A 15267-nucleotide genomic window follows, 5' to 3' on the forward strand; every position below is an offset into this window, starting at 1 on the left:
TTTTTTGTTTTTTTTACATGGGGTCCCTCCTCACTATTCCTACCAGAACTTAAGGGCCTGTTATGACTTTGAGGGGGAACCCCACACACTTTTTTAGTTTTTTTACACGGGGTCCCTCCTAAATATTCCTACCAGACCTTAAGGGTCTGGTATGACTTTAAAGGGGAACCCTACGCTTTTTAAAAAAAAAATGGTCCCTCCTAACATTCCTTCCAGACCTAAAGGCTCTGCTATTGTTTGGGAGGGGGAACTGCATTTGCACACTGTAAAAATAAAAAAAATAAAATGTCATCTTTTTTTTTTTAGAAATGCCAGCTTTGCTGCAGCAGGTTCTATATATCCTACAGATCCGCCACTTCACAGGCACGATATTTGAAGGAATTTTTCATTTTTATTCTTACCCTTTAAGTGATGTTAAAATCACTGCTCCTTTAAAAACTGTATTATTTTTGTTTCTTTTTTTCATTGATTCCTGTCCCTCAGAGCAGTACCCAGACCCCCCATACACCTTTTATGGACAATAACTTGTATATAAGCACTTTTAAAGGGGACAATCATTTTCGAAAGTTCGACCCTCATTGACTTGCATTAGGTTCGAGTTCGTAACTTTCAAACTTTTCGGCCGTTCGGGTGTTCGAATACGAACCGAACACGGGGGTGTTCGGCCCATCCCTAATGATGACTAAAACTATAACGAAAATATATTGATATTTTAGTCGACTGACTAAAACTAGACTGAAGTGTTAGGGAGAGACAATTTGGGAAGAGATCCAAACAGAACTAATCTCTTTAGACTTCCAGTTTCCATTTTCATCCTGAATGGACAGCTAATAGGTAATATGTGCAATGGCATTACAGCCCATATAGTTTTTCATTTCAATATCTTAGAGTTGCCCTTCTGCTTGAAAGAATGAAGAATGTCATATGCAAGTTGCTATAAGCAATGCATAATTACTGGTCCTTTGTTGAAAATACTCAATGTTATTCTTTCTTTATAAGACTTGGTTTAATCTCATTTTAAGATAAATAAAGACACGTTATATACCACAACAGTTAAATCTGTGTCTGTATTGCTCAAATGCTGTATGTTCAAACCTTAGTACTATAAGTAGTAACAGGTTAACAGATGTTTTCTCCAGGAGTATATAATAAGATTGGGAATTCTAGAGAAAATCTTAAATTACTCTTTAACTAAACCCACTAGATTTTAGTAGACTAAATCTACTATAGTTTTAGTCGACTCAAATCCTATGATATTTAGTAGACTAAAACTAGACTACAAAAACAAAAACAATTCAGACGACTAAAATATGACTAAATCTAAATGACATTTTAGTCAAAAGAGTAAGACTAAAACTGAATTTGCTGTTAAAATTAACACTGGTTTAAATGTTACATAGTTACATAGTATTTGAGGTTGAATAAAGACACATGTCCATCAAGTCCAACCTAGTTTACTGTTTATATATTGGTAACATTTTGGGGTTTTTTTTTTACTATCTATGGCAATATGTCTTTCGCACTCTATTTTAGCCGTCCGTATTGCTAGTTTGATTCTTTTATTGCTTTCTTTGTAATTGTGGAACGCCAATGCCGTCCCCTCTATCTTATATTTTATGAAAGCCATTCGCTTTTCCTTTATGTGATGCTTTACATTTTTATTCAGCCATACAGGTTTTGTTTGTGATCTTTTACTTTTATTACCCAACGGTATACATTTGGCAATGGCAATATGTAATGTGTTTTTAAAACATTCCCACTTTTGGTCCGTGTTTAGATTTTGAAATACATTTTCCCATTTGATGTCCCCCACTAGGTGGCGCAGTCTATCAAAGTTGGCCCTTCTGAAATTGAGGGTTTTTGTCCTACCAGCCCTCTTGCTTTTCCTGTATTCAATATTGAAAGTGATCACGTTGTGGTCACTATTGCCCAGAGTCTCCCCAATAACAATATCCTCAATTAACTCCGCATTATTAGTAATGATTAAATCTAGGATGGCATTTTTTCTAGTTGGGACCTCCACCATCTGGTTCATGAAGTTGTCTCTCAACATGTTCAAAAATCGGCCCTCCTTGGTTGAACTTGAGATTCCATTAGCCCAATTTATATCCGGGTAATTGAAGTCGCCCATCACGACTACATTGCCCTCCCTCCCCGCAATTTCTATTTCGGACTGAAGATGAGCCTCCCCCTCCTCCCCAATACTAGGAGGTTTATAACAAATACCCACAATAAGTTTCCGACTATCGTCCCTGGTATCCATTTCTAGCCATAAGGATTCCACGTCCTCCCTACTGTTTGACGTGATATCATCCCTTATATGGGTATTTAGATTATTTTTAACATAAATGCATACTCCCCCCCCCTTCTCCCACCTCTGTCCCTCCTGAACAGGTTGTACCCCTCTATATTGGTGGCCCAATCATGTGTGTTGTCTAGCCAGGTTTCCGCTATTCCTACTATATCGAAGTCTTCTTCGAGCATCATAAGTTCAAGCTCTTCTAATTTATTGGCCAGACTTCTCGCGTTCGTGTACATGCATTTAATTCCTGTCTTATGGGACAAAGGTTTACTTGATTGTGGTTGGCCAGGCTTAATTATATTATTTATGGCTATCGGATTTACTATATAGATGTTGGTTTGTACCTTAACCTTTCCCTCAGATGGTTTAGAATAAAATCATCCATGTAGTTTAGACTTTGAGGAGATATCTGATGCAAAAGTAGTGCAGTTTGTTGTATAGAAATGTGTCTATAACATGTATAACATAGCACCGACAATTTACGCATCCAAGATCCCTATCTTACATGCATAAATACACACACACTAGGGCCAATTTATGCTTCACCTTTTAATGCTTTTTCTCCCATAACGGTTAATTCTGTCTTTAATAATGTTTCATTTTCTTTTTCCAGGTGCAGATACTATTCTAGCCTTCGCCTTCCACTCATGTATTCTCATCCTTACAGCCAGATAACAGTGGAAACAGAGTTTGACAATCCAATTTATGAGACTGGGGTATGTCGCTTTTATCCAATGCGATTAATTTATTATTTACCACAAGATGAAAGGATGCTGAGATTTTGACCTTTGGCAGAGAAGACAAGAACCTTAGATGAAACTAGAAATAATTTCTAGGATATCCAAAAATTAAAAAAATCTCTGCAGCCTGGTGACTTAAGTATTAACATACCACAATCTAACCTGTACTCAGGGGCACTCTCCATCTACATGCTACTCCCACACAACTTTAAATTATATGTAAGCCCAACTATTAAAATCACATATAAGCTTTAACATGGACATTTTTTAGACCCCTGAAAATGTTAAGAAGGTTGGAAAAAAAAGTCAATTTCAGTTTCGGTTTAGGCCTGACAATTTTTTTTTATTTTGGTTTCAGTCTAAAAATGAATTTAAATTAATTTCGGTCCCTAGTTAATACACTTCCAGTTGTAGCACCACAGCAGGAAAGAACAGTGGAGTACACTGACCAGCCATAACATTATGATCACTGACAGGTGAAGTGAGGCAGAGGCAGTGTGATGCTTTGAATAATGTTCTGTTGGGAAACCTTGGATGCTACCCTTCATGTAGATGTTACTTTGACATACCACCCACCTAAACATTATTGCTGACCAAGTACACCCCTTCAGGGAAACAGTATTCCCTGATGGCAGTGGCGTTTTTCAATAGGATAATGCACCCTACCACACTAAAAAAAATGGTTCGAGAATGGTTTGAGGAACACAACAATGAGTTTGAGGTGTTGACTTGGTCTCCAAATTCACTACATCTCAATCCAATCAAGCATCAGTGGGAGTCAGATCAATGGAGGCCCCACATCACAACTTACAGGACTTAAAGGATCTGCTACTAATGGCTTGATTTCTGATACCACAAAATATCTTTAGAAGTCTAGTGGAGTCTATGCCTCAATTGGTCAGCTGTTTTGGTGGCAAAACGCAGAACTATTCAATATTAGGCGGGGGTTCAAAATGTTATAGCTAGTGTATGTACAATACAATGCAATTTCTTCACAGAGTGTTGATTTTAGCACGGGCTGGAAGAAAACAAGCAGGAAGGCTGAAACAAATGTTGTCACCTTGCCTTTATGGGACAAGGTGTCCCCGTCCAGTTTTTACTACAAATCCTACATGGACCTAACTAGCCACAATAAATATATTCATTTGAGCTTTGTTAGGAAATGCAAGTGAAAGGCCAAATACAACATTGAGGGCCAAAAACAAACAAAGACTTTAGTTCTGATGCTATTTCCCTTGTAGGTTGAGTCAGCAATAACCAAGAGGAGGACAGTGTATCATTGTAATATGATGTCTTCTTGTCATAAACACTTGCAGAACTGCAGAGTTGCAGAATGATCTACAAGTTTTAGAGCACCATAAATAACATGTCACAAAACACATTGTACTGCTAATCCTGCCTATTTACTGCTGTGTGTCAGCACTGTCAAAGCGAATCAAAATAAATCATTACCAGGTTGTCAAAATACGATGCAACATCAGCACACATTTGTGGAATTACAGATAGGGCTACAGACAGAGCACTATTAACAGTCAGCATGGGCATCAATTTTAAATATGAATAAGGCCAAGTTAAAATATTAAACCAATTCATGAACATTTTGAAAGACTAACTGGCTTAAAAATAATGACAGCCAGCAAGGTAATTTAATTAATAGATCCCTTTGGTGATTGTTTGCTAGAATACTGCACCTTGTACTGTGTTCTTTGCCTTTGGAACTTAGGGTTCATTAGTAAAATCTAGTGGCTGCCCAATACGAATATATTGAGAACTCCGTAAACTGACAGTAGTTACAAACATGCCAATAAGAGGCCAAATGTGCTACCGCTACTTAGGAGTTTCTGGAAGTAGTATTAAACTCTCAAACTTTTTTTCAGTAATTAATCCAGATCACAGAAATATGCATTGCCAGCAAATAATTTCTTTTAATTTTTCAAACAGAAATTAACCCTCAAACATTTTGATTATCCAGAGGAAACAGCAATGCGGCATAAAAAGTAATCGTTTATATAGCCATCATTTGGAAAATATCTTAGTTGCATTTATTACCATAAATATGTGCTCTCTCCATTAAAAAAAAAGATCAATGCATAAATAACCATAATTAAAATAATAATTAAATAATTAAAAACTGCACTGGTGTTAAACATGTTTAGCGGTTAAAATTCCTCGCTGCAATGCACATATAGTCCACATAACCACAGTTGAAATCTGTAGATGGAATGTCTCCAATGAAAAAACCAATGCACATTAGATAAAGTTCCTCATTAATGCTTCATGTAAACACACATCACTGCTTTCTGATTATTCCTCTTGTAATAGTGAAAAAATGTATTGCCATTATCCCATGTATTCATTTATATTGTATTATCCACGTAGACACATAATACAAAGGAACATCTTCAAAGTAAAACTGCTGAATAGCAAGATTAGAAACAAAGTTCATAATCAATATTTCCAGGCTCATATCTCATGTGCACATCAGAAAAGAGGAGCCTCCAAATGGGTATCCATAATCCACCTCCACTCGCAGGATCACCCAGTATATGATTGATCCCAGATGGTAGAAATCCATAACCCATACAAGCCCATATAGGCTCATCAGCACATTACTCACATGTGTCCATAAAGGCTCTAGTAAGCGGTGCTCATGACGCATTTCCTCCCGGGACTTCCTTACGCAGCCTCGCCCCTCTGAAGAAATCCTGTTCAGGGAGAAAACGCGTCAGAGCATGCGTGGCTGCTGACCTGGTGTAGCGGCGGTGATTCCACATCATTGAGACATCATTGATGGGAAGCGAGCGGTTACCGATCAAATCTTTTACAATCATGCAAGCTGGCTGGAGGATTATTGTCGGCTAAAGGAGCATGCCTTTATCTAAAGGATAAGAGGAGCACCATTTACCAGAGCCTTTAGGGACCCATGCGAGCAATGTGTTGATGAGCCTATTTGGGCTTGTATGGGCTATGGCGTTTTATGGACTGCATTGCTGTTTCCTCTGGATAATCCAAAGATTTGAGGGCTAATTTCTGTTTGTTTGATTACTATAGTAAGGAAACTGTTGAGGTTGCATTGTCAGATGTATTTGGTTCCCACTCATTAAGTGCCTTCTTTTCTTTTGGCTATAGTTCTTTTAATTTTTGCCCAAGCACTTAAAGCCATCATGTTTCTGAACATCTGACTCCAACTCTCTCAACTCAGCTTCCCTGAACTTCCTGGCCAGTACAAGATCACAAGGACAGCACGATCTCCAGCAGCTGTCCATTTACTAGCTTTGAGGAGGGAGAAGAGAGGAGGGAGGGAGAAAGGAGGACTAGGACACAAGGGAGTATCTTCCCTTGCTGTGTCTGTGTTTGTGGAGACACACACAGCTTGCTAGCACATACAAGGGTGGCTTCATAGGACCCTGCAAGAAAGTCAGCGTAGAACAAGATATTAAGGCTGGTGCTCAGGGCACCAGCCGATTTGACAGGAAACTAACATTTTTGAACATCAAGAAGCAGATCCATTGTAAGTGATTTCATCTGCATTTGAAATAGCTCGAAAACATTTTTCTTTAGTATAGTATCACTTTAACTCAGTTCTAATTGGACAGTTAGTACAAGGCAAATTACCTCTGGTAAACAAATCAATAAAGCTTTAAAGGAGAACTCTGGACAAATCAAATCTTAACTCTTGCAATGGGGCTACTCCCGCACTGCAATGGTTAAGTGCTCGTTTTGTCTAGGGGGTTATACTCCAAACCGCAATGCTGGCTGCACCAATGTCATAAACGGCCAAAGAGAACCAATCTATACTAAAAACAAAAAGATAAAGACAATGGATGCACCTATAGGGCAATAAAGTGGTAGTCAGCCACCAAACTAAAATTGATATTTTGTGGAGGCGTCTGCCATAATGTGCTAGTATGCACCGTGTATTAGCACATTATGGCTGACTTACCTTACAGTTCCCTCCAGTACCCTCCTGTCCCATTGGTGCTTCCATTTTTATGTGGTCTCGTGTTCTGGTGCTTCCATTTTTATGTGGTCTTCTGCCTTTTTACGTGGTCGTTATTGGCTGGGCAGGGTATGTGTGGTTTAGTGGACACAAATGCTGACATGCAGGAAGGCAGCAATGATGACATTAGAGACATACAGAGTCTCTTCTGTCATAAAAACCCTACCTGTCTCCGTTTTGGTTTTTTTACTTTACTTCCGCTTTAAGCTTGATACCTTGAAAATGGCAAATAACCCTGACGCATCTTACATATATGATGTATAATACATATGGATATGCACCCTTATGTAACCTGCTGATAGTATATTTGCTTCATTTTCTTTTGGAGTTTTATATGGAAAAAAATCAAATAAAAGTTGTTTGAAGAAAAAAAAAATGGCAAATTGAAAGTGTTGCACTCACAAAGGTCCCTTGGTATTCAAGCGTATCTTGAACAAACAGGAGATCAGAACATGGTTCCACATATGCATGTATACTCCTATCTATTATATTCTTTTCCTACATGATCTAGATACAACTCCAGAATCATCAATTCTATTTCTATTGTTATTTATCCCCGTATCTTAAAAGAATTTGCAAATTCCACCCAAAACACGGCTGGTTACTTATATATATATATCTTGTACACATATGTGCATTTCAGTGTAATTGGTTAGACCGTCTGAAAATTCCCATTGCAGCAGTATGAGTTCCATCTAGTGGCCCAACAATGCGAGTACAGCTATATAAAATGTCTGTGATTCAAAGTATATTTCTTGGTTTCCATTTAGATTTTGATTGGGTCGCAATACTGTGAGTTTAGTTTATAATAAATAGTTTCCAGTCCCAATTTAATAATAATGATAGAAGCTTTTGTAGATGTTACTTTGTCCAAACTGTACCCTGGTATATTGTAAAATGTCAAAAGAATGAGATTCACTAAAGCAGCGGTCTCCAAACTTTTTCATTGTGTATTTTAAAAATATTCACAGGATGAAAAAAATGTATTAATTGAATTCATGAATTGTACAAGTATCACAGGGACAACAACTGAGACAGTTAAGTCAGCCAGAAATAAACACCTGAAATAAATTTTAACTCTTTGTCGCTCTAATGTGGCTGGAATTAAGGTGGCCATACACTGTACAACCATCGCAAGACCTTAGTCTTGCGATGGTTGTAAAGTGATTAAAAAAACGTACGATCTGCCCATCTTGGACAGGCAGATCGTACTCTCGATCATTGCAAGCCCGCCCCCCTGAGGGGCCGGCTTCCGATGACCGCAATGCTGAACGGGCAGTGTGCGCGTGCGCACACTGGCCCGTTCGGCATTTGTCTCCCGAGCACCTTTCAAACCAGCCGAAAATCGTACGATTCTCGCCTGGTTTTCTAGCATGCTCCTTAGACAAAAGACGTGCGACCGTACAGTAGAAATGGTCGCACGTCTTCGTTCACACTGCTCGATTCTCGTACGATCGCGGGATTTCCCGCGATTCTCGTACGAGAATCGACCAGTGTATGGGCACCTTTAGACTTTAAAAACTACTAAGGTGAATCGGTTCACATGAAGGATTTTATGGTCTGATATGTGCTGCAATTATATATTTCACATCTATTAAGTCCATATCAAATTAATCCTTTCACTGCCAAGCCCCCGGGAACGCTTTTAACCTCAGCTAGCCAGACCATTTTTGCCATTTTTCCCTTTGTTTTGATTTTCTTCTGCTGCATTGCTAGCATTTGTAAAAGACCCCCCCAAACCATGTATTTTCTGAAAGCATGAAAGCACAGGCCTGGTAAAATAAAAAAAATGACGCTACTAATTTTGTAGGTCCTGCGATAATTGCTCAAATGTTTATCAAATCAACATTAAACCGATAAAAATACACAAATAATCGATAAACATACAATAAAATCAGTATCAGTGCACAAAAAAATTCCCACTAAATCTAAAAGATAAAACTGTATTGAGTTAATAAATAACAAATATTTGTAAATTTTCAATTGTGCCTTGTGAGACAGTAAAAAAAATGAAGTAACACAAAAATGTAAATAAGCAACTTATGTTAAAAATCGTTTGTGCACTATGTTGGTGTGTGTTGTGATAAAATGATACAGGCGTACATTTAATCGCAACACAGCATATCACAACACTTTGCCATGTGCTGCCACACATTAGATTCATGTTATTTTAAAAGAAAAAATATCAAGCAGTGTGATGCGTTCTAACAATGCATGTGCATGGCGTACACCCCAATATGGTGCACGTGTATGTTGTATTATGTTTTTACATTTTTATTATTTTAAAAAAAATGTGTTTTACTGTTGGGGGCTTCGGGGAAATATCAGGGGTCTAAACAGACCCCTGACATTTCCTTTTTGAAATAGAAAAATATATTGAGGACACAGAGTCCTCATTCTCTTTTTCTGCAGCCTCAGCACTGGATGAATGGAAAGCACTCAGTACAGAGGCTTCCCATTCATAACTGGTGATAGTAAAACATTTACTATCATCCAGTTATGAATGGGTAGAAGCCTCTATCCTGAGTGTTTCCACCCATTTGAGAAACTTATGAATGAATAGGTAGTGATGTAAAGCACTTCCTGTTCATTCATAAATGGGGACACATAGTACTATGTGTCCCCAGTTGTTTAGAAACACTGAAGTGATCAGCTGATCACTCCAGTGTTTGTCCTGCACACAGAGGATTGGTAAATATCACAGAGATTTACCAATCCTCCATTCAGCCATCCAACCCGCTTGGCCACGCACACTCACAGAGCTGCCAGTGATCCTGGATTTGACAGCTGGCGGCTCTAATCTCCTCCTGACATGCAGCGTTCCCTCCTCTGCCTCTCCCCCTCACCAGCCATTTCTCCTCGGATCCCCGCTGCCTCCGACCATACAGACGGGGCAGAGCAGTGCAGATCCAAGGAGAAATAGATTCCATGCTGGAGCGGCTCCAGGTGGGAAGGAGAGGCTGTAGATTGCGGCAGCCTGCAGCGGCGGTGCCGGCAGTGGGTGGGGGGGGTCGCCTGGAAATGTTGTTATTAGCTCTCATCAGCAGCTACTATTTTACAGGGGACCATCAGGGGAACTATTCTGGTATAACTTCATGGTCACTAAAGTGACCATGAGCTTATAGCAGGACAGTAAAAGCCACCGACATAAGGCTTACTGAGTTGGCCAGCTGCAAGCGGTTGTGTTTCGCTGTAAGCCTTATGTCTGTGGCAGCAAAAGGGTAAAGGCAAATACCTTTTGGCTTTCCATGTTTTTACATTAGTCCTAAAGCCCAACTCCAGGATCATTTTTTTTTTAAATCTGCCCCAGGATTTGTAATTTGACAAATGCAGCTCAGGCTAAAATACTTACCTACTCTTCAGCACTGTCCCCAGCTGTAATTTCTTTCTGTCATTGGATTTCCTCAGTCTTCTGGGTTGAATGACTCCCAGTATCATTTAAAGCTGAACTGGGAAAATATTGACCCTTGCAGTGGGGCACCCCAGCACCACAAGGGTTATATGATTGTCCCAGGTGCCCATTTCCCCCAGTCTCTGACATTCCAGGCTGTAGGTAGGCCCTCAGTGTCCTCACAATGCAGGACTGCAGGATTTTGGGGGTTTAGCCGGGAAGAAGACAAAATAGGAATTAATCAATACAATGCAAAGGGAACCCCACTGAAAGGGTCATTTTTTTTATTTGCCCCAGAGTTGAGCTATAGCCAAAAGACTGAGGACATCCTCTGAGTCTAGAGCAGCTTGGGCCTATCCCCAGAGGGCACATAACCATACGCCCTGTACTCACTTTGTAATGCCACAGAGAGCTCACCCTGTCTATTGGTCCTGATGATTGTTATCACTGAAAGTGAAAGAAAATCCCAAATATTGGGATGTCATAAGAACAGGAATAGAAGAGAAATCTTCCAATGGGGACACTAGTTCTGGTGACCCTGATGATCACCATTCTTTGGAGGGATTTACTTTCACTTCCTGTTGTGGCTATCAGACAGAAAGTGAAGTGAAGACTCCCTAATTGGACACAGATGACAAAAAATCTGACAGGAGTTATTACCCTTCCTTACTCTATCCAAAAATAAAAATAAAATAGCATGAATTACATGCAGGGGTCCTCCACAGGGAGGTGATTCTGGGAGAGACTGGAGTCGAGCTATATACTAAATAAATTTTTAATGTAATTTATGGTGTTTTCTGCTTTTGTTCCAGGAGACTCGAGAATATGAAGTTTCAATATAAAAACTGGAGATTTCCATTTGAAGGCAAGCACCAGACACCTTTATTCAAGATGTCAGTTCTGGAATGTGATAGAACTTCACAGTGCATAATCCAGAGACTATGTGGAATTGAAATTAACCTTTTAGCCTTTTAGTTGTATTTCCTTTTGACTCTTTCTTGAAGATTTCCATCTCTGTATTTATAACATTTGCATTTAACTAGATGTGGTTTAAGAGAAACAATCTGTTATGTTGCAGGGTATTTTACAAACTTGCGTCAGAACAAAGATACTGAATCACTCTTTGGATTCATTTAGGTAAATTTAGCAAGGGAAGAAATACATTTTCGGTAGTCAATAATGTTGTTTCCTGCGGATGGTTTCCAATCTGAGATTAGTCTAAAGTATTAATAAACTAATTTATTATAATATAATATAAATTTAATTATTATAAGTCTCAGAGACAGTTGTGTTGGTCTATTAACAAACAGCAATGATTTTCAGGCAGGCACTGGAAGCAGTCAGAAATGGAAGCTGAAATTTGATTGGTAACTAAGGGTTAATGGATACCATTGCTCAATGCACTAAACATGCCCTAATGCAAATTAAACAGATGATAGGTAGCAAATATTGCAAGAGGATGAAAGCGATAATTTGTTGCCTGTATTTCATGTCATTAAATGCACCTTATTTTATTTCACATAAAAAGTGAGAGAATTAACTAGTGCTTTACAGTAATATAAGTGCAAATCTTTCCAAATATTTATTTCAAAAAACATAAAACACACGCCTGTAAATAAACAATTAAAGGGACTGTCCCTTTGCCCATTTCAAGGAAAAATGACAGTGTCTGATAGTCCACCCACCAGCAAAATATACTCACTGTTCAGAGCTCCCTACGTAGTACAGGAGTCCACCATGGGTACGCTTTGGTGTCCAAGCTTATATGCTTATATGGGTGGTTGACATCTCTACCCCTCTTCACATGACATAGTTTGGGCCTGGTTAAGCACTGTCAGATGCAGATGGTCACATGTTCCCCCATGCCCAAAAGCCCCACTTCATTCTAGCAATAGCGCAAGGGCTCAGACATTTGGGGAAGTGGTGAGGGAGTAAGGATTCATGAGTTTAACTCAATGGTGGGGGGCTGGCAACAGCAGATGCTTTTACTTTTCGCGAATAGGCAAAGCGACAGTGTCTCTTTAAGACATTTATAATAACATTAAAGTGTATTTAAACCCTTCCCAAAAATGTAACATATTGCAGCTACTAGATGTGGTGGTTGTATTAGTTTCACCAGAACATTTTCATCAGCAAGTGCATAAAATACCTGTTGATTTTGCCAGAAATGCAGTGTCAATGTCATTCCCTGTAACTTAAAAGACAGCAAAAGCAATCTTGTCTTTCTTTTGTAAATTACCAGTCCCAGCAATCAACCACATAATGAAAATAATTACAAAGTCAGACATATTCCTAGTCCAGCCTGGGTGACAACCACGGCTCCCTCCAAAGATACAGTGGAGGTGTAAGTGTACCCACCTAGGGACAGGAAGTATGTTAGTCACAACATTACCAGGTGAAAATAAAGGGGAAAATAACAAAAACAAATGCAGCCACCATATCTGAAGACTGATAAGCTGCAATATATTACATTTGTGGTTTAGATATGTTAAACCTTAAAGCTGTCAGGCAAACAGTTAAATACACTTTTGCCATTTTATATCAATAATTCTCAGAGTACTGTAATCTAAAATGTTCTTGGGTTCAGTATTTTGATGCCAAATGTTATTCTTTTTCTCTTATAAGTTCAACGGTCCAGAAATTGTATGACTGACTTACTGGAGTAAGAAGTGTTCACTCACTAATCCATTACAGTTAGGATAATTTGTGTAGATGACCACCTCCCAATGTCAGCCTATAGTTCATAGGTTTTGGACATTTACATTTGTGACAAAAACACGATGAAAAGGAGAATGAAAGGGTTCAGTAGGAATTATCAGCTATTAGGTAAAACTATAATGGATTCTGGATAGAAAGTAATGGCATGGTACCAGCATTGGGCCCTTTTAACTTGAAATTGGTAGCTATTACCCTTATACTGTTAATGTCAAGTAAGATCTCTGCACTTTAGAAGTTACTAAATGTAAGGACAATATATTGTTTTACTGTATTTAGGAATTTTTCCAAGAATTGTATGTTTGGTTGTTATAGCTGTCCCCACCGATTTGCATAGCAATCCATTTTTTTTAGCTATGTGATTCTGTCACCAGTGATTCAATAACAAATATTTGCTGACTTCAAAAATAATTACATTGTGTTTTCACTGAAATAAGGGATTCAAGTTTCCCCAGTTTGTCATGAAAAATTAACTTTTTTTTATTCGTGTCAATAAAAAAATTCCCCAAAATAGTGAACAGGACGTACTTCCCCTGCCTACCAGTCTCTGCTTCATTGATTGTTATAGAATTGCATACCTTACCTCATGCCTAAATCCCGATTTCATTACACAGCCTGCCAGGACCTGGCACAACCTTTCCACATGTACCAATGTGAAAAGGAAAACATAACTAGGAGACCTTGCATGCAAATATATTCTTAGCTACTTCATAAAGTTTCCCCATTAATAACCTGTTCATCTCGTTGCCTGTTAGGTGCAGGTAGATTGAATATAAGAGAGAAATCCGTGACTGAATCTCAGTATGTTGGATTATATCTAGAAGTTCAGAGGTAAATGCAATTGTTCTTGAAAAGTCCCCTAAGAATGCGCTACCTAAAAGTCTATTATTCCTTATAGATTTCATTGAAACTGGAAGAACCCCAACTAAATGTTCTAGCATTGCAAAATCACCCTAGCTATTCTGAAGCCTACTGAAAGCTAATGCTCTCCCTAATGTAATTTCTATCATGTTAATTGAATGGGGGGTGCTATGGAACAGACAACCTTGTGATGACAGAAATTTTAGCTCCAGAACCCTCAATTATCCATCAAATCTTGTCTCGCAACTTTAACTAGATATGACCAAAGTTGATTGAGCTATGCTGAAGGCAACTGGCTTATTTTTATCTAAGGGCAACGTGTGTCTAAGAAAATACAAATATGTCTCTGCTATACATTTCAAGGTAATGTATAATTACTTGAACCTAGATAATTAACAGCCTTTTGGTGGTCCTCAACATTGTACAAACACTTTATGAAAAATAATTGATGTAAGCAATTCTAATCCACAATCTAACAAAATTCTGCTGTGATATTTTTCATTTTGATATTGTATCATTTTTCTCTTTTGTATGAAAGGTAATCTTTGTACCTATATAGAATTTAATTGCAGAACTTTTAAAAGAAAAGTATTCCATTTCAGACTCCATGCCACTAAGCTTTTCTGCAGCATCAAAACCCCATCGCATTGCAGCCATGGTTTTCGGCAGTTCCACTGAAGTCCTTCATAAATGCTGTGTATTAACCCAAAACCATTCCAGTTATGGTGATTGTGATGCTGTCAACCTGATCCTTCTCTACTGAGCCGTGTTTTTGTGGGAAGAAGACCTTTAAATTTCTTTTTATGGTGTATTTTTATGGATCTGATGCAGGAAATGGAAATGGATGTTTGCAAAGAAAGAGACAGTTCTTTGACTAGTACATTTCGCATGGATAAAATGACTGCACATGAATGAGACTGGAAAGGACTACTAACTCTTAACGGATGGAATTGTGTTTATTTTGTTAGATTTTCATTTTCTCTTTTCAATGTCTCCTATTTTAGCCATTTAAATTCCATGGCAAATATTTTAATAGTTTATGTTTGTTTTGAAAGATAACAAAATGCATTGGACTTATACCTGGAATATTTAAAAATTCTTTTAATAAAAAACAAGAATGTGTATTTGTATGGTTGAAACCAGTGTCACATATGGAATATCTGGCATCTGTCCCCATTGGGCTAAATTATGGATACACTCTACTAAAAAAAAATTTAAAAGCACACCAGGGTACAGTAACTTTTTATATATGCACCAG

General features: G+C 38.3%; 1 protein-coding gene across 2 annotated transcripts in view; it reads left to right on the forward strand.

Annotated features, from left to right (window-relative positions):
• SEZ6L (seizure related 6 homolog like) overlaps positions 1–11943 on the forward strand; it is a 309976-nt gene extending 298033 nt beyond the window's left edge. For both annotated transcript variants that reach the window (XM_018564635.1, XM_018564634.1), the window contains 2 exons: positions 2916–3018; positions 11246–11943. In XM_018564635.1, coding sequence (XP_018420137.1) covers positions 2916–3018; positions 11246–11275 — 133 coding nt within the window. In that variant the 3' untranslated portion in view covers positions 11276–11943. The remainder of the gene's footprint in view (positions 1–2915; positions 3019–11245) is intronic.
• Positions 11944–15267: the final 3324 nt, after the last annotated feature.

Source organism: Nanorana parkeri, unplaced genomic scaffold (assembly GCF_000935625.1).
Source record: "Nanorana parkeri isolate BGI_ZX_2015 unplaced genomic scaffold, ASM93562v1 scaffold767, whole genome shotgun sequence".
Taxonomy (NCBI): domain Eukaryota; kingdom Metazoa; phylum Chordata; class Amphibia; order Anura; family Dicroglossidae; genus Nanorana; species Nanorana parkeri.